This window comes from Acanthopagrus latus, chromosome 6, assembly GCF_904848185.1.
Source record: "Acanthopagrus latus isolate v.2019 chromosome 6, fAcaLat1.1, whole genome shotgun sequence".
Lineage (NCBI taxonomy): Eukaryota > Metazoa > Chordata > Actinopteri > Spariformes > Sparidae > Acanthopagrus > Acanthopagrus latus.
The window spans coordinates 17,328,307-17,352,529 of NC_051044.1; the positions used below are offsets into that span (position 1 = coordinate 17,328,307).

General features: G+C 39.5%; 1 protein-coding gene across 3 annotated transcripts in view; it reads left to right on the forward strand.

The window, feature by feature from the left end:
* Positions 1 to 466: 466 nt before the first annotated feature.
* Positions 467 to 24,223, forward strand: part of rad18 (RAD18 E3 ubiquitin protein ligase) — a 29,619-nt gene continuing 5,862 nt past the window's right edge. The window contains exons 1-12 of one of the 3 annotated variants that reach the window (XM_037101968.1): positions 468 to 657; positions 2,290 to 2,368; positions 2,949 to 3,010; positions 3,188 to 3,258; positions 7,509 to 7,939; positions 8,506 to 8,605; positions 9,738 to 9,931; positions 11,404 to 11,474; positions 12,401 to 12,461; positions 17,887 to 18,018; positions 20,468 to 20,594; positions 23,961 to 24,005. In XM_037101968.1, coding sequence (XP_036957863.1) covers positions 607 to 657; positions 2,290 to 2,368; positions 2,949 to 3,010; positions 3,188 to 3,258; positions 7,509 to 7,939; positions 8,506 to 8,605; positions 9,738 to 9,931; positions 11,404 to 11,474; positions 12,401 to 12,461; positions 17,887 to 18,018; positions 20,468 to 20,594; positions 23,961 to 24,005 — 1,424 coding nt within the window. In that variant the 5' untranslated portion in view covers positions 468 to 606. Of the gene's footprint in view, positions 658 to 2,289; positions 2,369 to 2,948; positions 3,011 to 3,187; positions 3,259 to 7,508; positions 7,940 to 8,505; positions 8,606 to 9,737; positions 9,932 to 11,403; positions 11,475 to 12,400; positions 12,462 to 17,886; positions 18,019 to 20,467; positions 20,595 to 23,960; positions 24,006 to 24,223 lie in introns of all 3 variants that reach the window. The other 2 variants (XM_037101969.1, XM_037101970.1) reach the window with 2 other exon arrangements.

The window sequence follows — 24,223 nt, forward strand, 5'->3', positions numbered from 1 at the left end:
TGATTGGACCTGAGCATAGGCATTAATGATAATCATATAAAAGCAGCAGTCTTCTCGCTGATGGTCTCGTTTTCTGTTGCAAGTCATTTGTCATCATCAGAGGATTCACTAGACTGTGGAAATGGAAATGGCATGGGCTCAGGACATGAAGGACATACAACTTAGGCCACATAGGCTACAACACATAGGCCTATTTATTTGTTATTGTGCGGCACTAAAAATGTGTTTAATAGAATAATCTAACTGTCAAAAGAGTTTTGTTTTTCCATTTTATAGCAATTTAATCCAGTTCAACATGCACCTTCTAACAAATCCATTGAAATAAACTAAACTCAAATATCACACATATCTGTATTGTTTTATATATTTTATTTTCAAAAATAAATAAAAGCAAATTATTCCAGCAAAAACGCATATGAGGAATCAGCACGTGATCAGTGATTTAAGCCAACCATCCTCAGCACGAGCACCCAAATCTGAACGGAAGTCGTCAAATGACGTCAAGACGCGCCCAGCATCCCTTCGAGCGGGACTTTGACTGCTATTTGGTCACTGACGCTAAAAGTTTGATTTCCAGCTTTGATAACTTCTTTATGATTACGAGACATGGCCCTTCAGATCGAAGCGGATTTACCACCCGGTCTGTCGTGTCTGAAAGTAAGTTGTGCGACTCGGAAATGTTTTTGCTCACGATAAGATGCGATGTTAGCTCTTAGCTAGCGTTGAAGGAAAACATAAACAACCCGACAGAAGAGCGCCCAGCGTTTACTAACGAGTAACGTTACAGAGCTAAACGATTTTCATCCAGTTCGTCTGAATACAGTCAACTGATGTGCTGACTTGAAAGGTGCTTAAGTGTCATTAAACAGCTGCAGGGCAACACACGTATCTGTGATTAACTATGCTAATGAAGTGACCAGGTTAAGTCACAACGTTACGTCACAGTCAGCTCTGATTTTGACGTGATGTTGAATAAGATTTCTGTCGCTGTCAGACTTTTATCAACCGTAACGTTACGTTAAACGAAACAGGCTGAGACGTGCTGCTCGTGTTCCCCTTATCATAACAATGTACCTGAACGCACCTCATATCAGATGACTGGAGCTTATTCAGGGATGCTGTTAGTTAGAACATGTATCATCAGTGATATATCATAGAGACATGAGACCAAAGGAAAAGGCTGGTAAGGTCTGATAAGCTATGTCAGTTGATTAGGTAAGTAGTGTCCATCCGCTGGAGTGTGTTTGACACTCTATGTCAGCTTCAGTGACAAAGAGTCCTAAAGTTAAATCACCAACTCATGAAATTTTTGTTTTGCTGCATTTTAATATCAGAGGTAGACCGATTATCGGGGCTGGTATTTAAACTTTTTACGCTTATCAGTATCTGTGATTTTTCTGTCTGATTGCAGATGACACGGAGTACTTTTAAAATGTGCTACTTTGCCTCAATATTACGTCCTCTCACATTATGTTTTGCCCCGAAACCCCTATCTGATTGGTCACTCATCACAATTAGTGGCTTATAAACACTAGATAATCAGAATCTGCACAGTAACTAAGTGCATGAAATAAATGGAGTGGAGAGGAAAAATGAAATGCTCAAATAAGCGACCTCAAAATTGTATCTTTGTTTGTTTTATCTCTGGTTTTGACCAGTTTTGACTTAAAGAGTTTAATTTTTACTGCAAATAAATATCATGCACAAACATTTCTTTTCAGTGTACGTGATTTGTAACAATCTGTACTGGCCCCGAAGATAATACATGTTTGAATACAATGATTGATGTCAAAATGCAGCTGACATCACTCTTTTACAGTAACAATGTTTTACCTGCTTAGTTTCACCAGTATAGAAATTGTTCATGGTCTATAATTCCCTGCCATTTTCTTTAAATGGATGTAAAATAGAGACCCTGATCAATTTGATTTTTGGGGCTGATAGCAATATTAGGAAGTAAAAAATTGACGTATCGAACAGTATATACACTTTTTTTGTTTTTACAAAAGGCATTCAAATGTAGTTATCAAACATTTGTGACACACTTGTACGTTACAGAGGCAGGATATTTTACAGTCAAACAATAAACCACTGACATCAGTGCATTGAAACAGTAAACTATCATGGAATTTATTTATTATTAATTGTCCCAAGCAACTTTTTTTCTGCTTTATAATATCTTTTACAAAAACGTCTTCATACCTGCACATATTGGACAACATATACATGATACCAATATCGGCCAACTGATGTATCGGTCGGACTCACTGTTGTTTCTCCCATCAACAGAATGTTGACACCCTGCTTCGATGTCCCATCTGCTTCGACTTCCTCAATATCTCAATGATGACTAAATGCTCTCACAACTGTAAGTAACAAGCTGAGCAGCTATGGTGCTCAAGAGAAGTTACCTTAGCATTAAGTATATGAAGGCAAAATGTGAACAAACCAGCAAAATGCAGTTGAGATCCTTTTGAAAAAGTGAAAGTGGTTCTTTTGAAACAGATTTCATAGCCATAAGAGTTGGATGATAACTGATGACTTGTCTTCCTGTATGTGTGTTATCATGGAAATGTAGCAGCACCATGAGCAGGAGAATCAGACTGTAGTCATCATAACTTTCTGTCCCTCTGGATCTGCTGTTGTTCTTGCAATTATAACTCTTATAACTCCCCTACTAAGTTAGAGCAAGTTTATTTCAGGTGGATGCATCTTTGCCTGCATCTGTTAGGCCGCTACTCAACTGAGCCACACTCGACCCTCGTCATATGTGGACTGAAGACTGTTGCGCTCTAAAGAAATCACCCTGTTTCTTAGATTGTTTTATTCAAATTGTCACACTAATACTTTGAATTAAAGAAATCAAATGATCTACCTTTTTAATAATAGACATCATCATTGTCAACAACAACAGCAACGTGATCTATGTTTGCATTTTTATTTCACAGTTTGCTCATTGTGCATCAGAAAATTCTTTGCCTACAAGTTGCAGTGTCCAGTTTGCAATACAGTAAGTATGAACTTCACTAGAATGCTTAATTATGCCTGCGAGTGCATTTGCATAATCATCAGGGTCATTACCTCATTAATGATGACACAGTGGCAGGTCATCACCCGGAAATAATTGCATTCATTTGATAAAGGACACAGGTTTCCTTCACATCTTGCTTCTCCTTTTTTCTTTTAGCAAGCGACGGAACAAGATCTAAGAAATAACCGTTTGTTAGATGACCTGGTTGTAAACTTTCGAGCTGCAAGGTAACGCACCACACATTGTGAATGGTAACAGGTAAACTGGCTTGTGTCTGTGAAGTATCAGAATTGCACTTTTCATCAGTATTAGCTGTTATTTACAGTCAGCGAGGTAAACAATTCAATAATAATGGGTTTTAATGCTGCACCAACCACATTTGTCCACATAGGAAATCAGCGACTACAGGTATTTGATGCTGAGTGGCTTACTGGTCCTTAGTGAGCATTGGCATATTTAGTATCCAAGCCTTTTCCTACAACCATCCAGATCATATAATACCTTTTTTATTTAGTGTAATTATTTAACCTTTTTTTGCCCTCTAAGATAGACCAACAGAATGATACAATAAGGCACTTCATGGAGTAAGACTTACTTCACAATCCAGGTGAAACCTGTTTGTTGTGATGACAGTGGTGTCAACTGAGCAACCCCTGTTTGTATCATTACGGGAGAAAAAAAATATTGTGGTGATTTCACAGGATCCCGTCATTATTGACAGGATTACACTTTCATGTCCACGAGGCAACCAACTTCAGTTTCCTTCAAATTACCAGCTTTAGAGAAACACTTCTAATTGCCTGCCAGTAATCAGCTTTTGATTTAAGGATTTTCTGCAAATCAAATGGGGATTGTGTTTTCATCAGCTGAGGTCACGCACTGTTCTCCTTCTATTGCATATTTGTGTGTGCTGTGTAGCTTCAGGCCTGATGTTTTTTTTTCATTACAGCAGGATGTAGGCACAGGGAGCGGTGTGCAGATAAAGGACATGTCTGGGTACTTAAGAGTTTTTTTTGTTTTGTTTTTCTCCAGTGACACCCATCACAGCGTTTGAAAATATTTCCTTTTTGCTGAGCGACTTGTTGTTGGTAGCAATGCCCACAGGGGTACGGCCAGCCAGATGCTTTCACTCACTAGTTGTCTGAAGCAGACTGGTAATTTTTTGCCCCACTGTGATTCAGTGAAGAAATGACACTGCGTAACTCTTGCTATATCAGAAGTAGAGACTGGTAAAGGAAATGGAAAAGGAAAAGACTGTTGCAATTGAAAGAAAATTAATGGTGCAATATGTACAAATTGGCCATTTGTCAAATTCACACTCATACATGTGAGGATTTGCTGTGTTGCAGTCTCAATCACCATATAAAAGAGTCTTTGGGGTTTGGACTGTTGGTTGGACAAAATACGCAGTTTGGAGACGTTGCTCCGGGCAATTGTGATGAGCATTTTATAGTCTAAACAATTAATCAGTTTTCTGTGAAATTAATCAGCAGATTATTCACTCATTATACGACAAATTTTCTGTTCATCAGCAGGTTTGTCTAAATTAAAAAAATAAAAAAATGGTCAGAGCTGTTTCTTCAGTGCCTTGGCTAATGACGATTTAATGGTCTGAGTCTTGCTATGAGTCACTAAGCCGTGATGTTCCTCCCTTTCATCAATCACCTCGTTGTTATCAATACTGTGAAAGGTCTCCCTTCTATCCTTAGACCCCCTGATTGTCATCACTGTTATGAATGAGTGGCTCAAGGAAGCTGCTCTTTCCACCGGTTTTTAATTTCCTGTCGTCTAGTGGCTAGCGGCTGAAAACTTGGATTCCTTGATAGGTAACTTAGTCATAAAGTGTTGTTGTTATCTGACAATAAACGTGTCTCCAAACAATTTGGGTTTGGATTAGTTAATTCGCTCTGAAACGATAAATGTATTAAGTTTTAAGACTATTTTTGTCATAGATTTTGTGCCTGCGGAAAAACACGCACAGCCTCATAGAAGAGAGATTTGAATGGTTTCAACATCTGTCTGTGTGGTTGCTATGTGTTCTGCTGTTGTGTTTGTGCATTGCTTCTTTTTTATTTCTCACTGTAAAACTTTGTGAAGAGCACAGCACTCACTGGGTAGCTGTTGGCTGATTGCACTAATTTACTGCCATTAAACCTGAGGCTTATTTTTCTAGCAAACTGTTAGCTGTTACGGCAGTGCCCCACATTTATCTTTTCATAGTAACAACCTACCTCTTAGTCTCTCCTCATACCCAGTGAGCTTGTGCTGTTATTATTTAATCTTCAGGGCCACGGTGCCCCTCTGCTGTTCTGGACATGGTGCACCTTAGCATGTTCTTTTGTCTCTGTGTTCTGTTGTATTTTTTGTAGCCCACTCCGTTCATTTTTAGGCGTTTTAACTTTTCATGCGTTTCCAATGTTTGAATTCCATTTTAGGGTTGAGTAACTATCAACATAATGTTAACCTTCAGAAGTTTGTTCCAAATGATCATGGTACGAAATGGTGTGTCACAAAGATGTCGGTTGTCAAACATCCTGCCTGTATTTAAGATCTCTTACATCTTGCTTTTAAAGTTCAGCAGAAGCTATTCTTGCACTTAACACCCAGTTCTAAATCCTAAAGGTCATTGTTCATTTCGTCAAGGCAATCAGTATGACAGGGCACTTGTAATTAACTTACTGGGTTAAAGTAGATTGTATTGATCTGTTTTTTGGCTATTTCGTTCACTGTAGGTCCAGACCTGGAAAATCAGTGAAACTTCAAACAAAATATCCTTAGTTTGTAGAAGAGGAGTTATGGAATATGTTTTATGTTTGGTGCCAATGCTGAGATGAGGCAACGCTGTTACTGTCTTATCCATGAAATTGTTAACAAGTTCTCTATTTCCATTAACTACCAAGTTTTTAATGCAACATTACTTTTAACAATTTAAGAATCACGTTGATGGTACAGTGTCTTGTAACAGGGTGAATGGTGTCTCTGTCACTATTTTTTTGCACTATGTAACTTCAGTGAGTGGTTAAGATCACAGCGTTACACACATGTTGACTTCAACATAAAAGTTTTTCAACACATAACATTGTTATGACATCATGAGTTTTGTTTGTAGTTAGCACCTGCGTTACATTTGACAAAGTGTTACAGGGGCACCAAATCACACAAAATACCAATTTCAACATAATCTTGTTTTAGGTACCAGGCAGATAATGTTAAACATTGCCAGTGTGACTTAAAATCTAATGTCTTTGGTGATCTTTAAGACCCTTCTATTCCCCACAATTTACAGGTGACGCAAATGACACATTCACATTCAGAAGATGCTGCAAAATTGTCTTGCGGCAGATGCACGCAATAACTTTTGGTTAAGCGTTCATTTCTATTTTGAAACACAAAGTGTACTAAATCCAATGAAATCTAGTCTTACTTGCCCTTCTGGCTGTTGTCTATAGCAACAGCCTGTAAACTCCTGCTGTACAGTTATATTTAGAACCATTTGACAAAGGAAAGTGATGGTAAAACCTGTTTGCTCAAATGAGGCAGAACGTTGCAACTAATGGCTGTAGTGCAAGGCCGACGGTGTATCCGAATTTTCCGGTTGTGTTGAGTATCAGTGCAGTTAGGTAACAAGTGCGGTTGCCATTAAAGGAAACCATGAGAAACCATGAAAATACATGAATATATCAAATCTGCAACGATTCACTTTGCAACTCATGTTGATTTAGACGCTTTCTCACACACAGTTGGATATTTGAAAATAGTGTGTTGCAAAGAAGTGACCAATAATAGTCGTACCTGGCTGTACTCAGTGTTACAGATTGATAGTGTGGGGAGAGCATATTTCTTCTAGATCTTTGTGCAATCCGCCTTTGGCAAGTGTGTGTGCGTGCATGCGCGCGTGTGTGTGTGTGTGTGTGTGTGTGTGTGTGTGTGTGTGTGTGTGTGTGTGTGTGTGTGTGTGTGTGTGTGTGTGCGTGTGCGTGTGCGTGTGCGTGCATGAACCTCCTCTAATGGCAGTAAGCACAAATACGTTTTAAATATGGAAAGCAGAGGATCACACACCTCATTGGTTCCGTTTTATTGCCAAGTAATGGCCTAGTTGCAGTTTGTTTGCTTTCCACATTTCCAAGACCGTGGCCAAAGTGTCTACTTTTACTTGCTCAGTAGAAAAGAGCGAGATAATTGAACAGGTGCCGCGAACGTCAAAGGGCTCGCTTTACTGTCAACAGAATTTATTGGTACATACCGCTCTTCTCTTTTTAATGGGCTCGGTATGTCTGCTAAACTACTGAATATAATTTAAATACAGACATACGTTACACTTATATAATTTGTTGTTTTGTGTGAGAGGCAGAATATGTGATTTTTTTTATTTTTTTTTATCAGGATGTATTTAAATGTTTACAATGGGCATGGCTGTCTGTGTATATGCTGCACACGTTTTTAACTCAGATGCACTTTGCCTTTCTTTGTCTTCCAGGCAGCAGTTGTCAAAAGCAACATTTGAATCGCCTCCAATTTCGCCAAAGACCCCAGCTTCAGCTGTCAAATGCAAAACACCAAGACAGAGGGGCCAGAAGTGTAACGGCTCTGTTTTGAGTCATTTTTTCCAAAAGAGGCCTAAAACATCTCCCACTAAGGAAACCCAGCCCGACAGCTCTGCTGCTCAGTGTGTTCAGCGGGGGGAAACGCAGACTGCACGCACCCACAATGCAAATGACGATGACCTACATTCAGAGACTGCTCAACTTCGAGTGGCTGTGAAAGAGGAGCCGATGGATGAGGAGGAGATGTCCTTCCAGAGTTTGATGTCGGTCAAACAGGAGGACACGGACTCGCACAGTATCAGCACTGGAGCTCAGATGCCACATTGCTCATCACCACCGCAAGTCGTAAAGCCCGTTATCAAAGGTGAACCCTTTGGACTGTAGATTAGCAGAAGTTAAGAACTGCACTTTGATCCAAGGTTCAATCAAATTTCAGGTGAATTTTTAGAAAACTGACTTCAGAAAAATTTGAATTGTTCAAACATTAGGCACCAAGGACTGGATCTGGTCAACCTGCGTAGGTTTCACTGTTGTTCTTTTGCGTCTGCGGCACGGTATTAAAAGCTGGCGGGGACCCTCCCCTTGTGTCCTAAAAACCTTTAAAAAATTGGCGGTAGCCAGTAGTGACGTCTGCAGATAAAGCAAAGGATTATTTGAGAACCATACTAGATTGACTTTTGATTGACTTTTACCATCGGTCAGTCTGTGTCTTCATTTGTTCCATCTGAATCCTAAATGCCGGCATTATAGTGTTATATTTTGTGGTGTGATGTTATATAAACTCTTTCTAATTGAGTGAAGCAAAAGGGAGTGGTTTGGATTGACAGTGGAATGAGATATCACTCACAGCACCAAGAAATCTGTCTTTTTTTTTATTTATTTGTTTTAAATGAAGCTATTAATATTACCTGCTTGTGTATCTTCTTGCAGTGGAGTGCCCCGTGTGTTCTGTAAGTGTGCCAGAACAGTTTATCAACAAGCATCTGGACACGTGTCTCACCAGGGGAGAGAAGAAGGAAAGCTTGAGGAGGTAAATCATGTTGACTCAATCTGTAATGCATTTTAGGTGGGATGTAGGTTTAAGAGTCTGAAAAGATCATCAATAGATTAGAATTGGTGGAGAGGTGCAACAGTGTGCATTAATCTTTGTTGTTTTGTTTTTTTTAATACTAGTACCTGTGTGGGCTCCAAAGTCTTAAAAGCATTGAGGCTTTTAAAGATCATATTGATGATTTTTTTTAAAATCAAATTATAATTCAGTTTATATGGCCCAAAATTGCAATTACATTGCCTCAGTGGGCTTTAAAATCTGTGCAGTGAACGACATCCTATTACATACTATAAACTCTTCAAGTATGGAAAAATTTGCCATCTTGGAAAAAAACCATAATTTTAACGCCGGGAAAACAAGGGAAGAAACCTCAAGAAACAAACTCTAGCCCACAGAGGAGGGGTCCCTCTCCCAGGACGGACAGACATACAATAAATGTCACATGTACAGAACAATAAAAGCACGGTTTACGCATTTAATTGACAGAATGTCTCATACAAGTAAATTATATAACCGATATGAAGTGTGTGGATCCAAGAGGACGATTGAGCAGGCCTCAAATGACCCCTGTGCATGGCCTTTGAAACTTCGTTTTCCACAGTGATTAATGGTCTTTGCAGCAGTAATGAGGTTCTGTTAATGATTTGTCATATTTGTTTAGTATTTCAACATCTTAATATGCAGTAGATCTTGATGTCACAGTGATGAATTGCAGAGGTTTTAATATTCTTGCCTTATGTAACCAGCCTGCACGAGGAAGATTCTTTTGCTACCGACCATAATAACTTACACTTAATGTCTTTTAATTCAAGACCGAATATATGATACAGGCAGCACCTTTTGATTTGACGGCCTTGTTTGAGTCCAGCAGGAGGCTATGGATCATCAGAGTGTGTGTGCTGACAAATAGCAATTCACAACCATAATATAATTTTGTCAAGAGCTCGGCCATTGTGGCCGCTGTGTGATACATTTCCATCATTCTTCTCTGCGTATGTTGTCCAAGACTTTTATTTAGTGCGGTCATAGAAGATAATTGCAGCTGAGCAAAGATCCACATCAGGTATTAGTCGGCATTATCGGGCAATTACTAAACTAATCCACATGTCAGTTGCAGATCCCCTGCCCCAGTGAGGCGTCCAATGGGGAAGCTGGTGTACAACCTGCTCTCCATGCAGGAGCTGAAGAGGAGACTGAAGGAGTGCCACCTCTCTGTGCAGGGTTCTCGAGACCAGATGATCAAAAGACATCGGGATTTTGTCCAGATATACAACGCTCAGTGCGATTCCCTCAACCCAAAATCAGGTGAGGGCATTAGGTCCATTATGCTGTGAGAATGATGCTGTATTTTAAGGTGTATTGTGCAGGATTTAGTGGTGTCTAGGGATGTGGTTACAGGTGGCAATCAACAAAACACCGCTAGTGTCACCTTCCCTGGTGGCGGCAGCGAAAAGCACAAAAGGCCCTCCCTAAGAGTCAGAATCTGGCTACTGTAGAAACATGGTGCAACACGGTGGGCTTCACGGAAGAGGGCCCCACATGCTTTGTACATAATGACTCATTATGAGATTACCAAGCCTCAATGATTCTTAGTTTCAGGTGATCAATAGATCCCCCTTAATCCTACACACTGGACCTTTAGTGTTTGCAGTCACAAGTGGGTGGGTTTGATTAAAGGAGACCTCTTACACTTTTTCATTGTGTTCCTTTCCTTCATTTGTTATAAAAGGTCTTAAAAGTATAAAATGTCAAAGTCCACACCCACGGGAGCTCCTTTCTCCCAAAGAAAACACTGCTCCCAAAACACCTTGTTAGTAGTGCTGGCTCAGGCGTGTGTGAGCTGACCAATCAGAGCAGATACTCAGGCATTATTGGAGGGGGGGGGCCTTCAGAGGAAAGTGATGTTGTTTTTATGCACCAAAGCATATAAATCTATTCCAGCAATAACCCAAAAATAATGATTAACTTAGAATAAGCGTAATATGCCTGATTAAATGAGGTGCATGCATCCCTGGAGCGAATGTAACAAATTTGATTCAAAAATTTTTGAATTAAAAACTCACCAGAGTGCAGCATTAGCCCAACGATGCAGTCCATTTAAAAGCTCTGAGGACTTGCCCATTATAATGTGTTCTTACATTGTTTTATGGTAAATACCCACATTTATACTGCACTTTATCTGAAGGTTTTTATTGGGTTTTTGCCACCCAGTCAATTTTTCTGACACACACACACACACACACACATATACTCACACAGTTTGCAGCAACGTTCCATGTGAATCTGACCACTGGGAGAAATTTGGGGCTTAGTCTCTTGCCCAAAGACACTTGACAGGTGGACAGGAGGAAGTGGGGATTAAACCAACAGCCTTGTGATCAGGTAGAAGACACGCTCTACCCCCTGAGCCGTGCAGACCTGTGTGTTTTCATTATATAGGGCTCTGAGTTTCATATCACCTAGTGACAGACTTCAGAGCAACGTCTCTCTCTTTCTCTCTTATATACTGTATATATGAGTAAATGCACCAACAAATGTGGACATTAAGTCAAAAATGAACAAGCAATGAGTCCATTTAATGCTCTGAATCTCATGTGTTTTCTTTATAACATATGAGTACATAAGATGTATGAATGCAGGAGATCTCACAGGCTGTGATTTTCTTCACTGGATGTGTTGTTCAGCGTCCTCACGTTTTTTATGTGTTCAATACTACGATTTGTGTAGTGTGCCATATTTGGTATCTCGTGAATGAGTAATTAAGATTTTTCTTTCAGCTGAAGAGATTGCCAAAGAGTTGGAGGCAAATGAGAAGATCAGGAATCAGCTGCAAGGGAAAGCCAAACCTGTAAGTCTAACAGCTTGAACTGTTTCATTATATAGCCCTGTGGTGTTTTCTTTTATACCTCAGTGGGCACTGTAGAATAATGTTTTGACAGATGGTGGCTTTGATGTGCCATAAAAGTTGGGAGGGAGGCTGAAATGAGAAATGCAGTCGATGTCACAGGCTACATCAGAGAACTTTTAATTGCTGTCTTACACAAAGCTGACATTTCACAATTTCTTTGCAAGTGTTGTTCCAATATTGTCGTGTGTTTAGGGGTGTCATGATTTTGACTTTAAATCTAATAAGCAATGAATGAGCATTCAATTATGACAATGAAATGCAAGGAAATAAAGGCACCTCAGAACACTTCAGAGGACACAGCTGGCTTACCGGAAACCTGCAGCTTCTCTTGTAAAAGGCAGACTAGGTTCAAGGTAACTACGACACCACCAGCGATGTTTCAGAGATCCAACTCATAGAGGAGAAACTGAACTGAACTAAACCAATAACATTACCAAATATCCTTGTTTAATTTACTTGAAAAGATGGGTTAGTCTGGACAGGTTGGAGTCACCAGACTTTGGAACAAACTGCCTTTCTATCTTTTGTTGTTTCGCGTTGAAGCATTGACGGGTGGTATTTTTTGTTGAACCCTGGAATCTTTATTTTTGGTGAATATTATGTGAAGTTGTCAAACCCTAACCTGCAAAAGCACCAGGATAATGTCAAGCTGTAAAACACATTTTTTTTAAAAAGTGCTTGAAAAAGGAAAAAGTCAGCCGTCAGGGCTTCTAAGTCTGAGTCTTATAATGACATTGCTGTCAGTGCTGAAAGCATTTTAAATCTAAAATCAAATCATGGATTTGGAGAATCGTGACACGTCTCTGGTTCATTCATTGATGGTTAATGCTAATGTGCATGTTTTTGTCAATTCCAATCTCTTGCAGGTCTTGCTGTTCACAAAGAATCAGTCTGAGAAGGAGATTGATGAGATGCATTTAAATTATAGTAAGTGATTTTTTTTTTTTGGTGACACTGTCATTCTCAATTTGTTGACACCCTAGAGGTGTGACTTATCAAGGTGACAGCAGTGGCAACAGCGTCGACTGATAAAACTGTTTTGCACAACTGCTCACCTTCTGTTTGAAATGTGTATTTGCATACAGCATGAAGACCCTCTTCCTGTGCGAAGGGTACTCCTGAACATAACAAATGATTGCCTCACGTACGTTCCAATCCAAAACAAAACAGAAACAGTTAACAATAGACAGGGCACATTTTATGAAAGAAACTGTTTTTCTAAAAAAAAAAAAAAAAAAGTTTGTATCCCATTGATATGAAACCTTTGACACCATGAGCCAATGTTTCTTGCGGCTGAATATTAAAACTGTCTAAAGCTTTGGTTCAGTTATAAAAGCGAATGAAAGCTGTCTTCTGTTGAAAAAAACATCAAATAGAAATGCAAAATTATTGTTATTCCAGAGAGATGCACCGCTCCCCTCCAAAATATAAATTTGTTTTTGAACTCCGGTTGAATTGACCAATTTTGTGCCCTCTGAAATGGCTTGTAATGTTGCTTTCTCCTTTTTACTGCCACCATTATTTTTGAGAACACTTAAAAGATGAATATTGGACGACACCGCGGTGGCTCGGTGTTTGAGGGCTCCTCTGTTCGACCGAGTGTGCAGCTGTGAATCAGATTGGATTCACTGCTTTTAGAGACAAAGCCTGTCAATATAAGCAGGCAACACAACACATCTGTGTCTCAGTTAGGGCAAGGCAGCATTGTTAGGAAATAACGTGAAACTTTTCTCCTTTGTCATACACTAAATTTCAGTATTAAGTCATTGTACTGTATATGAATTGGCTTCAAAGACAGAACCATGAGTTCTGCATCCACTGCTCCAACTCTGTCTACCTGTTACAACGTTTAAGAAACCCTGCCCATTATCTTCTTGTATTTCATTTTCTTGTTCATTGACTTTTTAATTTATTCTCAAAGCCGTTTGTAATGCTCTGGGATCTGCCTTTTGTTTGAAAGCTGCTGTACAAATATAGTTTGCCTCGCCTCACACTCATGCTCCATTTGATCAGGGTTTTCCCTCAGGACATTTCTTAGCAGAGGTGGAATACTAACGCAGTTCTTTTCCTCAGAAGGGTTTATGTTTTATTTCATTCAAGTGTATTAACTTCTCCTGACTTGAGCGCAGAAAGTTCCTATGTCAGGAAGATCTGGTTTGATGATTTGAATCGTCTACCTCAAACTGTGAAATGGCCATTAAAAAAAAAAAATGTTAAAAAAAAGACAGGCAATAAGCCGACAGAACTATGTAGGACACACACTTACGCTACAAAGGTTTCAGAAGTTTTATCTCAGGAACAGTCTCAATAGCGTTCAAAGATTAGAGACCCTTTGGGCCTCTTAACGACAGCCTGAGATGACACTTTTTCAAAGCAGACACAGGCTCATAGAGCAAATCAGTGCACTTTTTTTTTTTTTTTTTTTCCACTTCTGGGCTGCTAGGTCGGTTGGAAAATCCACTAGCAAAGACCTGAATCTTGCTTGAGAGGAAATCCATCAAAAAAGCAGCAGGACATAATTTTTTTTCTTTGTCAAATTTGAGTAATCGTAGCAGGGTAATGCGGTACAGAAGTACAGACTGTCTCTCTGGAAGCTGAAGAAGCAATATTCACAGATTCTGCATGTCGATTTTGCATATTCAGTGTGTCGCCCAGCTGCAGTCTCCGTCTACTTTATTCAGTGTGCAAACCCTCCATTAGGAGCCAGACTCCATATACCTTCCAAAACACATTACCAGTAACAGAAACACGCAGAATCGCTGTTGTCAGTGAATAATTAAGCTGCAGGAGCTGGAAGAAAATGTAAAACTGATGATGTAGGTCCTCACCCCAGTTTTAATAATACAGATGAAACCATTGTTATTATGACTTGTCATGTACGATTCTCCAAGTTTGAGCCCATACACAACAATTCGGATACGGATGCACTCAGAAATAGACCAGGTCCTTGTTTTCATTCCCGGGGCAGAGGTCAAGCTAGAACAGCAGGATTAGAGAACATTATCTGAAGTCCTGTTGTCGTGCTGGAAAGAGATGAAAAGCCGGTTGGAAATAACTCTGCAGAGCCCAACTTAAAAAGTGGTTGAAAAATGGATGTGAGTCATAGGAGGCGGATTCTAAAAATAGCTGCACTGCTGTGATAACCTCTTGATTTATCAGAGGAGGATGTGGATGACTCACTCTGCCAGCGCTGGGAATTGTGAATGAGCAGACAGGGAGGTGAAAAAGCATCACACGCGCTTGCTCACACACCCAATCCACGGGCTGCTGGCAGCCGCTTCTTAAAGTAACAATATGTTCTTTTAGCAGTAACAAAACCAGCGGCTGATTATACAGAAAACATTCTCACAACCCAGAATAGCTGCAAGGGAAAAGCCTAGAAACCCTGCTACATGGGTCTAGCCCCAAGGATGATTGATTTGTATATGTGCCTCCCCAGTGTATTCATCGAATGAAAAATAACGTTCCCTGAGATCAAGTCTGTATTTCTGTACAATAAATCTATGAATTTTACTTTCCGACTTCTCATTTCACCCTCTTGTCCAGCAACTGGTGAAAAAAAAAAAAACTGACCCTAACCGAAGTGGGAAAGCAAGAAATTTCCATGTCTTGCTTTTCCTTCGAATAGGAGACTTCATGTCTGTGGTGGATTGCAGTGATGTTACATACATGCACACATCTTTGCAATGCCTGCGTGAGATGGATTGTCTACCATGGAGTGCTGAGATTTATTACAAATTTCAAATCCCTTAGATACCATCACTCCTTGTGCAGTTGCATGTTGTAATTTATGGGGCTATTCTTGGTCTGCTTCCATCCTATCTACATAACTGCATCCTTCAAAAAAGTGCAGGACGTTGCTGTCTGTGTTCCCAGGACTTATTTCTACGACAGTAACTGTCCCTAAAGTCTGCTCTGAACTTGGAAAAAGAGCATTAAATTGTGGTGCTCCTTTTGTTTGGAATTGGTTGCAAAAGTGTCAGGAGTTGGTCTCACTTGGTGCATTTAAAGTGATTCAAAATGACATGGAAGACAGGACATCTGGGTGCACTGTTGATGAATGTTTTGATATTCTAGGACTTGGCAATGTGTTCTTTCTCTTCACCTTAATTGTTACATTTTGTTTTTATGTCTGCAAGAATGGCACTCCCTTTCTTGGCCAGAACTACTTTCCTGGTTAAATATAGGTTAGATAAATGACATAAAGAATGTTGTGACTGCAGCGACTTACAATAAGTCCATTTGTCATGAAGAAGAAGCTGCAACAAATCACTGCTAATAAAGTAAGACAGAAAAAAATAGAAACAATTTTCAAGCACTTATCTGAGGTAGAAGCTGCTATTTATCAAAGATACCTTAAGTACATAAGTGCTTGTAAGTGCTTGTTGTTGACAAGTGTATATACAGTTTTTTTTAATCTATTTTTATATTTTATCCACAGTAGAGTTGGGACGTTAACCACAAGTTAAAGGTGCAATGTGTTAGAATTGGTCACTTTTGGAATTCATAATTAAAACAGATGAGGGGGCAGCAAGTCACCGGAGTAACAGCCAGCTGCTTCTAACTGCAATTGCTGTTTGCTCAGTTAGCTGTGCAGCTAGCAATATTGTCTGTAATGTCAAAACTGTTATTTCCTCACATTCTGTTGATATTTGTGTTTTAGTGTTTTTTATGTATTCAACGAAAATCCCCACTAATTGGCCCTTTTAAAACCGAAAAGTTGAATTTTAGAAACTGTCAGCATAATATGCCTTGCCTATGACACCCACTTTACTCGCCACAATTAAGGAACTGTGTGTGTGTGCGTGCGTGTGTGTGTGTCTGCTTGATTGATGAGTGTCACTTGCCCCAACATCACCTATAACAAGGTAGCTGAAAAGAGGTATACCTTCAGTTAGTTGAATCAGTCTGTCAGACACCTGAACAGGGTTTGTTGTTGTTTTTGTGTAGACTGTATTTAACAGGATGATTGATGACTAAAATCAACAGTTTGGGCATGTCAAATTCAGTTTTTATTATGAATAGATAATGTGCCTTAGATGACTTAACAAAACCAAAAAAGATTTTTTAACCTCCATCAATTTTGCCAAATGGAGTGAACTATAAAGATGTTCTAGTGCTGTTTCCTTTATGTCTGTGAATTTAATCTGTTGCGTGAGATTCTACCATAAATTGGAACTCAAAAATGCACCCAGGCGAGACGTTTTACAGGCCTGCAGACTTAAATCTTTGTGTGAGAATAAAACTTCTCTTTGCTCATGAATATATCAGGAAAAAGTCAGTGGTAGCACAGCTCCTCCACGAGCAAAGAGTTCTAAGTGTGTTGTGTTTGACTCCCACTCTCCTTTTAGAGTTTAGGTCACCCTTTGTTGGCCTCACTGTGATACATTGTCATATATTGAAGCAGTGATAAAAGAAGAAAACAGTAGTTGTCTTTTTGTCTATTTTTCTTAGAGATGTAAATGCCTTCATTTTTTTAAACTTAACCTCTGATTCAGTGGCATGCACAGATGAAGGGTAGGGGCGAAAAGAAAAAAAAAAGGGCACATAAAGTGTGTTTTGCCACCCGAAAGGGCAGTTTATCATGTTTTAACCAGCCAAGGGGGCAGTTAGTGTGTTTTTTTTCCACCCAAGAGGGCACTTTAGCACGCGTTTTGGCTCATAACTCATATTCACTAAAACACTTTGAGATCAGACTACTGTTGATGCTGTATTTCAGAATACATCCTCTTTTCTTATTTATCTGTTTCTGTCTCTCTCAGTTCTCCTGTTCTTATTTATATGAACATCACATATTTGCACATGCTCTAAATTCATGTGGAGACTGATGAAATCGTTTTCTTGATTTTTGGCTTGCTGTCAAAACAGTTCCTTTTTTTTTTTTTTTTTTTTGCTTCCATTCATTGTTGGGCCAACTTTTATGCCTTTGCATCGACCGTCTGGTCTCCACTGCAGTCGTAATATTTTTTTTGCCACAGTGATACCATCTCGACCATCTGCAGTGTTGAATAAAACCTTGTATTTCCCAAAATCTATACAACCTTTCAAGGTTGGAGCTTGTCAATTCCACGTGAAAATAAAATGTTCTTATCTCACAAAGAAAAATGAGTTCGCTTTTGTTATAAATATTTATACATATCCTTCCATCGACATACTTGACAGTAGCCTATTTTAGTTTGGTATTTGTTTACATAATTTTTTACCACCCACTAAAGGCACCTTGTATTATAACATTTAATTCATTTCATTCTGCATAAAGCTCATTGATGAGTACTGTGTACCTCAGATGCTCCAGACTTAAAATTGTCTCCACCTCAACCTGTTCCACTATATACTCTTATTTTGCCTGCAGGGAAGCAGCACAGCAGCGACTTTTCTCGCCTGATCGCCCAGGTTCGAGGTCGCCTAGAGACCAACAGACAGACACGTATCAAACAGGAAGTCATTGTGGTGGGAGAGGATGAACCAAGCACACACTCTGCAGGTACTGCAACACTCAATACCTTCCTAAGATTAAAATATCGTCTTGCTAAGACTTAATGAGGCTTACTTGAATAGCATTTTTGATTGCAACCGTACTCCATAAGACTCCATAATACATTCATAAGATGGAATGAGCTCAATAGACCTGTAGTGTCTGAAGAGCACCTGTATGTGAGCAGCACAGCGACTCTGCAGCGTCTCTAATCCATTGTCTGTTGTTTAATTTATCATGCAGTTCCATCCTTGTCACATTTAAAACGTGACTGTTCGCTCCATGGCCGTGCACATCTGGCAGGAGTGGATAAAGATGCGTTATTAACTGTAACCAGTGCTGCTGTGATTACATGTGTTTGGGAACGGGTGGAAATGCAGAGAACAATTATTATTCACAAAAGATAAGAGTGGAAATGCAAAGAAGGAAAGGAGGAATGTGAGGTGGAAAAAGTTGTAACCACCAGTAGGTACCCACGGTTCTTAGATAATTTCATGTGCTGGTAATTTCTAACATCGCTGTACAAAGAAAAATACAAACAGAAACGCGATCTCTAAATAAAGCCTAACAGCTAAACTCTACATCTTGGACTCGGGGACCGGACAAGGTCCTTCACCACACCATTAAAACTGATACTGAAGGCCTCTTGTCTGTGCTGTCAACAGTACGCTGCAGGAATTAGACAGCCCTTCATTTTTAAAGTTATTCAGAACAGAGGTTGTGACTCTTACTCCAGATCCCTACCTGTCTGCCTTATTTGTCCAAATCACAGATGGTGATTGGCTCATGCTGTGGACACTTTATGTATGTATGTATGTATGTATGTATGTATCTATGAATGCAGCTTGTTTTGTATGCATATTTAAGGACTCACATGTGGCTGACTTGATAAAGTTGTACACAGAGTAAAAAGTAGTAATCAAGCCCTGCAGCACTGAGGAGACCTGAGAGTTTTTCCTTCGTTGTCCTCATAGAATCTCCCCAGCTAGCACCTCTTAACTCTGAGAGTAGATGCCTTCAGCAAATTGCAACTGTGGCAGTGAAACTTTCCTTGCTGTAGCAGATGGACATTGGAACTAAAGCAACATCTGTCTAATGATAAGTACATTCAGTGTCTTGCAAACTTTTATTTCAAAGATTTGACAGAAATTCAAAGAATGCTTTCAATCCCAGGCATCTATGAACAGCTGCATGTATTACATGTATACCAAACACCCACTATATCATATAACCTTACCAAGTACCAACAGTAACATAAGGACTCATTAAAATTAAGTTTCAGTTTTAAGAGACACTGTTAAAAAACACCAGAAATAATCTTTGAAGCATTTTACTTTGAAAGTTGCTGTGCTGCTGTTGTTAGCTGCTTAGGCTCACTGAATACATCATGACATTGTCTTTAAGGGAATCACAAATTGTTCTTTTTTAACAGCATACTTAATTTCCATTATATTGGCTGCTGGGTGTTAGAATAACACATGCCCAAAATAGCTTCACTCCTGCAATGACAGTCTACTTGGTAATGTTCTCCAGCTCATCAAGCAGACATAAAGCAGCTGTTGGATGATGTGAAACAGAGGCTGAAGCCATGACTCAAACATCTACAGCCTCGAGGGCGACCCTGTCTTTGAGAGGGGGCAAGTCACACTGTACGCTCCTGATTTGCATGTAGTAGCCTCGACTTCCACAGCCATGGCTGTGCTCTACATGGTGCCTCAGGGGGGCGGTTCTTGATTTACCTTCTGTGTCACATTCCATTCACATGTAAACTAAACCCAGCTGTCTCGAGGTTCATGGTGCTGTTCAGCTCATTGCTTAGATTGCCCGCAACTCCACAGTTTTTATTCACTCTCACTGCTCTGTGAGCTTTGTTTTCGGACTTGGCAGGCCCTTAAACCTTATTGTGAATCACCCCCTCATCACCAAAGGAGTGGAACCTTTGGCAACTAAAGAGCCAGATTTTTCTCCCAGGAGATGGTAGAACCATAACCGATCAAGCTAAAAGAGGGTAAATATTGGACTTGACTTCATCAGATGGCAACATGACTCCAATGATATGAATGAATGATAATGTTGCTCTGGTGTCAACAGTTTGATAACAAGTGTGAGAGGATCAATTAAGAGGTGATAATACATTATGTCTTTGCAGGTTTAAATGAAGTGGGACTTTTGCATAATAAATTACGTAGTGGTGTTTACCAGTATTTACACAAAATGGGAATAGAAACACACACACAAGTCACACAACATTTTCTGTTTGTCAGACGCTGGATATATGCGATAGCAGAAGACTAAGTCTGCTCTCACCGCCGAGAACATTTTAAAATCTGAAATCAAAAGGAAACTAAGTTGTCTGGGGTGTTTATTTCATCCATACTCCTTTTTGACAGGTCATCTTTCCACTGTTCTATCACCCCGGCCTGTCTGACATGATGATCTATATTTCCGCTTCCTTCAGATCAAGTTGCCAAATCAAAAAGCTGCTTAGTGATGAAGGTAGAAGATGAAGAAGCTGACAAGGAGCCATCTGCAGGAAGGACTGATTTCCCATCCAGCCCCACTTACAGTGACGTGTCCATCAGCAGGTGAGCTCTCCATAAAGGACACATCCTCGTTAACTTACAGTAGTAAAAATCCTTGAAGACTTGACTGTCTTCATTTGAGTAATTTAATATTTGATTAGCATTTCATAATAAACTCCACCAAGGTTATGTCAATTATTTTGGTAACCCAATTGGAGTTAATTGCATTCAGGCGTAGACGCCTTCGGAGTAAAAGGAGATGACCTTCTTTGCCTGGACAGCAGTCTCTGGAGGCTTGTCTGAATCCTATGGTTACTGAATTTGCTGTTCTACATACCAACACAGAGTCACAGTGCTCACTGAATGTGCACGTCGAGGAGTTATTGTGTCAGGACAACTGTCTCTGTAATATGCACATGTCATGTAGGTGCAAACAAGCACATTAGGAGAGCCAGCAGATCTGGTCAGAGCAGAGGTGCCAATAATTATTTTCCTCGGACAGCCAAAGATGAAACTTAATGGTGTTGTTCTGTATTGTTAAGATACAAGGCCTTTTTTCCCCCTTAATTGCCCAAAGTGTCAATCATAACTAGGAATCCCACATAATTCACAATCACTTTAACCTCGCAAAAATACAACAGCAACAACAGTGTTTTTTTTTTAATGTTTTTATTTTGCAAGAATCATATGTCGAGCCAAATTGAACCTCGTGGCAGGCCACTTTGGGCATCTCCGAGCCAGAGTAACAGTCCAAATTATCACTCAGTCCTTTTGTCCTTTTTGTAGATGAAAGTAAGTGCTGTTTTAATAATAGATGACTGCGTGGCTACACTTGGAACAATGAATGTAGTCGACATATATAGACAGTCTAGCCCCCTGTGATTTTAAAAGCAGCAATTAAACATTAGAATGTCACTCACATACAGTACACAGTATTGTATTCAAAATTGTCCATCACTCACAACAGATCCAGTCATTAGATGCAATTTAGTTTCATAAACATATTTTGTTGTTTTGGGATAAACGCTCAGTCAAATGACGGCGTATACACTTAATGCAGACAGTCAGCGTGAGCTTGCTTTAATGATGTCTTTCTAATTGGGACCCATCCTTGGTACATAAGAAACCACAGCTGAGTCAATTGCAGTTTAATAGCGTTTGAACCTTGAACATTCTCTGCGGCAGCAGTCGTCATCTGCTTTCACACCACGTGTGCCTCAGACATCCTTCTCGCCCTTTGTATTCCCCTTCTACATTCACTTCAACTCTCATTGTACTGTAATACCGTCAAACGAAGAATAACTAACTCAGGCTGTTTGTTTCTTGGTCAGTTGGGCATATAAAGCCATATCTTTCATGAAAGGTTTAGGGGTCTTTTTTGCAACATTACTACACAATCAGAAAGCCCAGCTCTGCAGACAGATTCAAAACTTGAGGCAAATTCAATCTTGTGTTGCGTTTCACTTAATCAGGTATAAAGTCTGAGTTCGATCATTTGAGCTTTTGAGTATTATTACTCACAAAGATTGCTTGCTGTATCCAAATAAACTCTGGCAGCCGCTTGTCACCTGGGACTCAGGAGGCTCGTAAACAGATAGTCTCCAGATCCTAAATAGATAGTCGCAGAGGTACAATTGCTGAATCCAACCCTGGAGCATTGAGGTGGCCTGAGAGATTTTCCTTCCTTGTCCTAATATAAGTTTCAAGTTGGTCTGAGGAAATGAAGTTGTTGCAGCACACTGTGCCTCCCTCCTCAGGTACCACCAGATCTGATACTCTGGATGTTAGAAAAAACAAATGCATGACCGACTAAAAGGCTTCTGTTCGATGTTGACTACATTCAGTTTCTTGGTGTTTCATTTCATCTTTCATTCTTTGACAATCTGTCTTTGTCTTGTCACCATTTGTGCAGTTATAAAGAAATCCAATCTAAATGTATCTTTTTAAAGTAGAATTACTTTCATCTACTTTGATCATTCTTATGCAACCACACAAACTTTTACTTATTCATTTGATTTACACTTGATATCCTCTGTTGAACAGACAGGTGTTTTGATATTTAAAAAATGAATAATGATGTAATATATAATGTTCGACTTCACCGGTCACATTTTGCCTCTGTCTTCAAATTTTATGTTTTTAGGTTTACTAGATGGAACAGGTGCAAGAAAACTGTCTTGACAAATTTATGTTTACTAACTTATTTCTATTAAGCCATAATTCCCTAGTCATCCTCTCTGTGTCTACTGGTGAAAATCACAATAATATAAACAAATGGCTCATGTTTGCGTTTCGTAACAACCTCAAAAATTCACACAAAAAGAACTCCAACATAAAATAAATGTTTGTGCCTGAGGAGTTTTAATAACATTGAAAACCTTTTTTTTTTTTTTTTTTAACGACAGTAGGTAGCAAGTAACAACAAATAAGTCAATTTGTCACCTGTATTGTTGACGTGCTCCTATTTTTGAGCGCCGACAGAGCATGCATGCTTATGAGCAATGAGACCAGCTGCTCAATGCACACACCAAATCAATTCAGCACATCATCCTGTTTTGTGTAATTGTGCACTTTGGCTATTGGGAGAGAGTTAGGGGAGTTGGTAATGCTAGTTAGAAAATTATACTTTTTTTTTTTTTTTTTTTTTTAATCAAAAACCAAATGTACCATAACATAATTTCAAATTAGATTAACTCACCTAAATTTGTTTTCCAAGCCCATTTGGCACTTCGTTTTTCTACATAGAGTTTTTTCTTTTCAAGCTGTGTGTTGGCTGGACAAACAGAATACATCCCGAAGTTGAATTGGCAAAATGCTTAAAGACACTGGCACTAATGGAGAGTCAAACATCGCCATGATCTAGGGGTATAGTTCACCTGTCCTTGTGAATAAGATAATGCAGCTAAGCATTCTTTATTTTAAACCTTGTGCTGTTAATCATAAAAGTGCGTATTTGCAGAGTCAGTGTTGATGTATGGCTCAGTTTCATTGACAAGATATATACAGGGCTGTCTCACAATGTTAGGAGTATAGGGGATGCACAGATGGTGAGCTGTCGAGGCAGTTACAGATGCTTCACTTCCAGCTCTCACTGACTGACAGCATGAGGTGGAAAAAAGACAGTCCTGCTCTTTTATATACGTACTATGGCCTGTTACGAAGTGTTTGCCTGAGGCAGCCTCACGCAACTAAATCCTCTTGGTAGCCTGAAAAATCACTTATCTAGATTTGGCTTATTTTTGAAGCAGCATCCTGCACCATGACAGTTATTGTTCCGCTCACATTTGGTTGTATAGGGCGTCTGATGTATAAAAACACCTGCTCATACCAGTCTTAAACAAAAGGTATTCGGTGCTCTACAGCAAATATCCTGTATCAGGTAACATCTTCTGCCTTTTTTCTCTCCTCTCCCTCTTTTTCCCCTTACAGTTCTGTCTCGGACATCTTCGGTCCAGAGCCTGCTTTGAACATTGAGTAAGTGATTATGCTGCCGATGCTACTGTCACGGAAAATGCTATACATGCCGTTACAAGTAAATGTCTGTTTGTGTTGATACGTAGATTGGATGTCAGCCAATTGCTGTTGACGGATTGCTGTAATTAATGCAAACTGATAAACACTTTGCAAATTAGGAATCATACACTGCAACACCCACTTGGATAAGCTTTTCAACCACTTGATGCCTCTTGAAG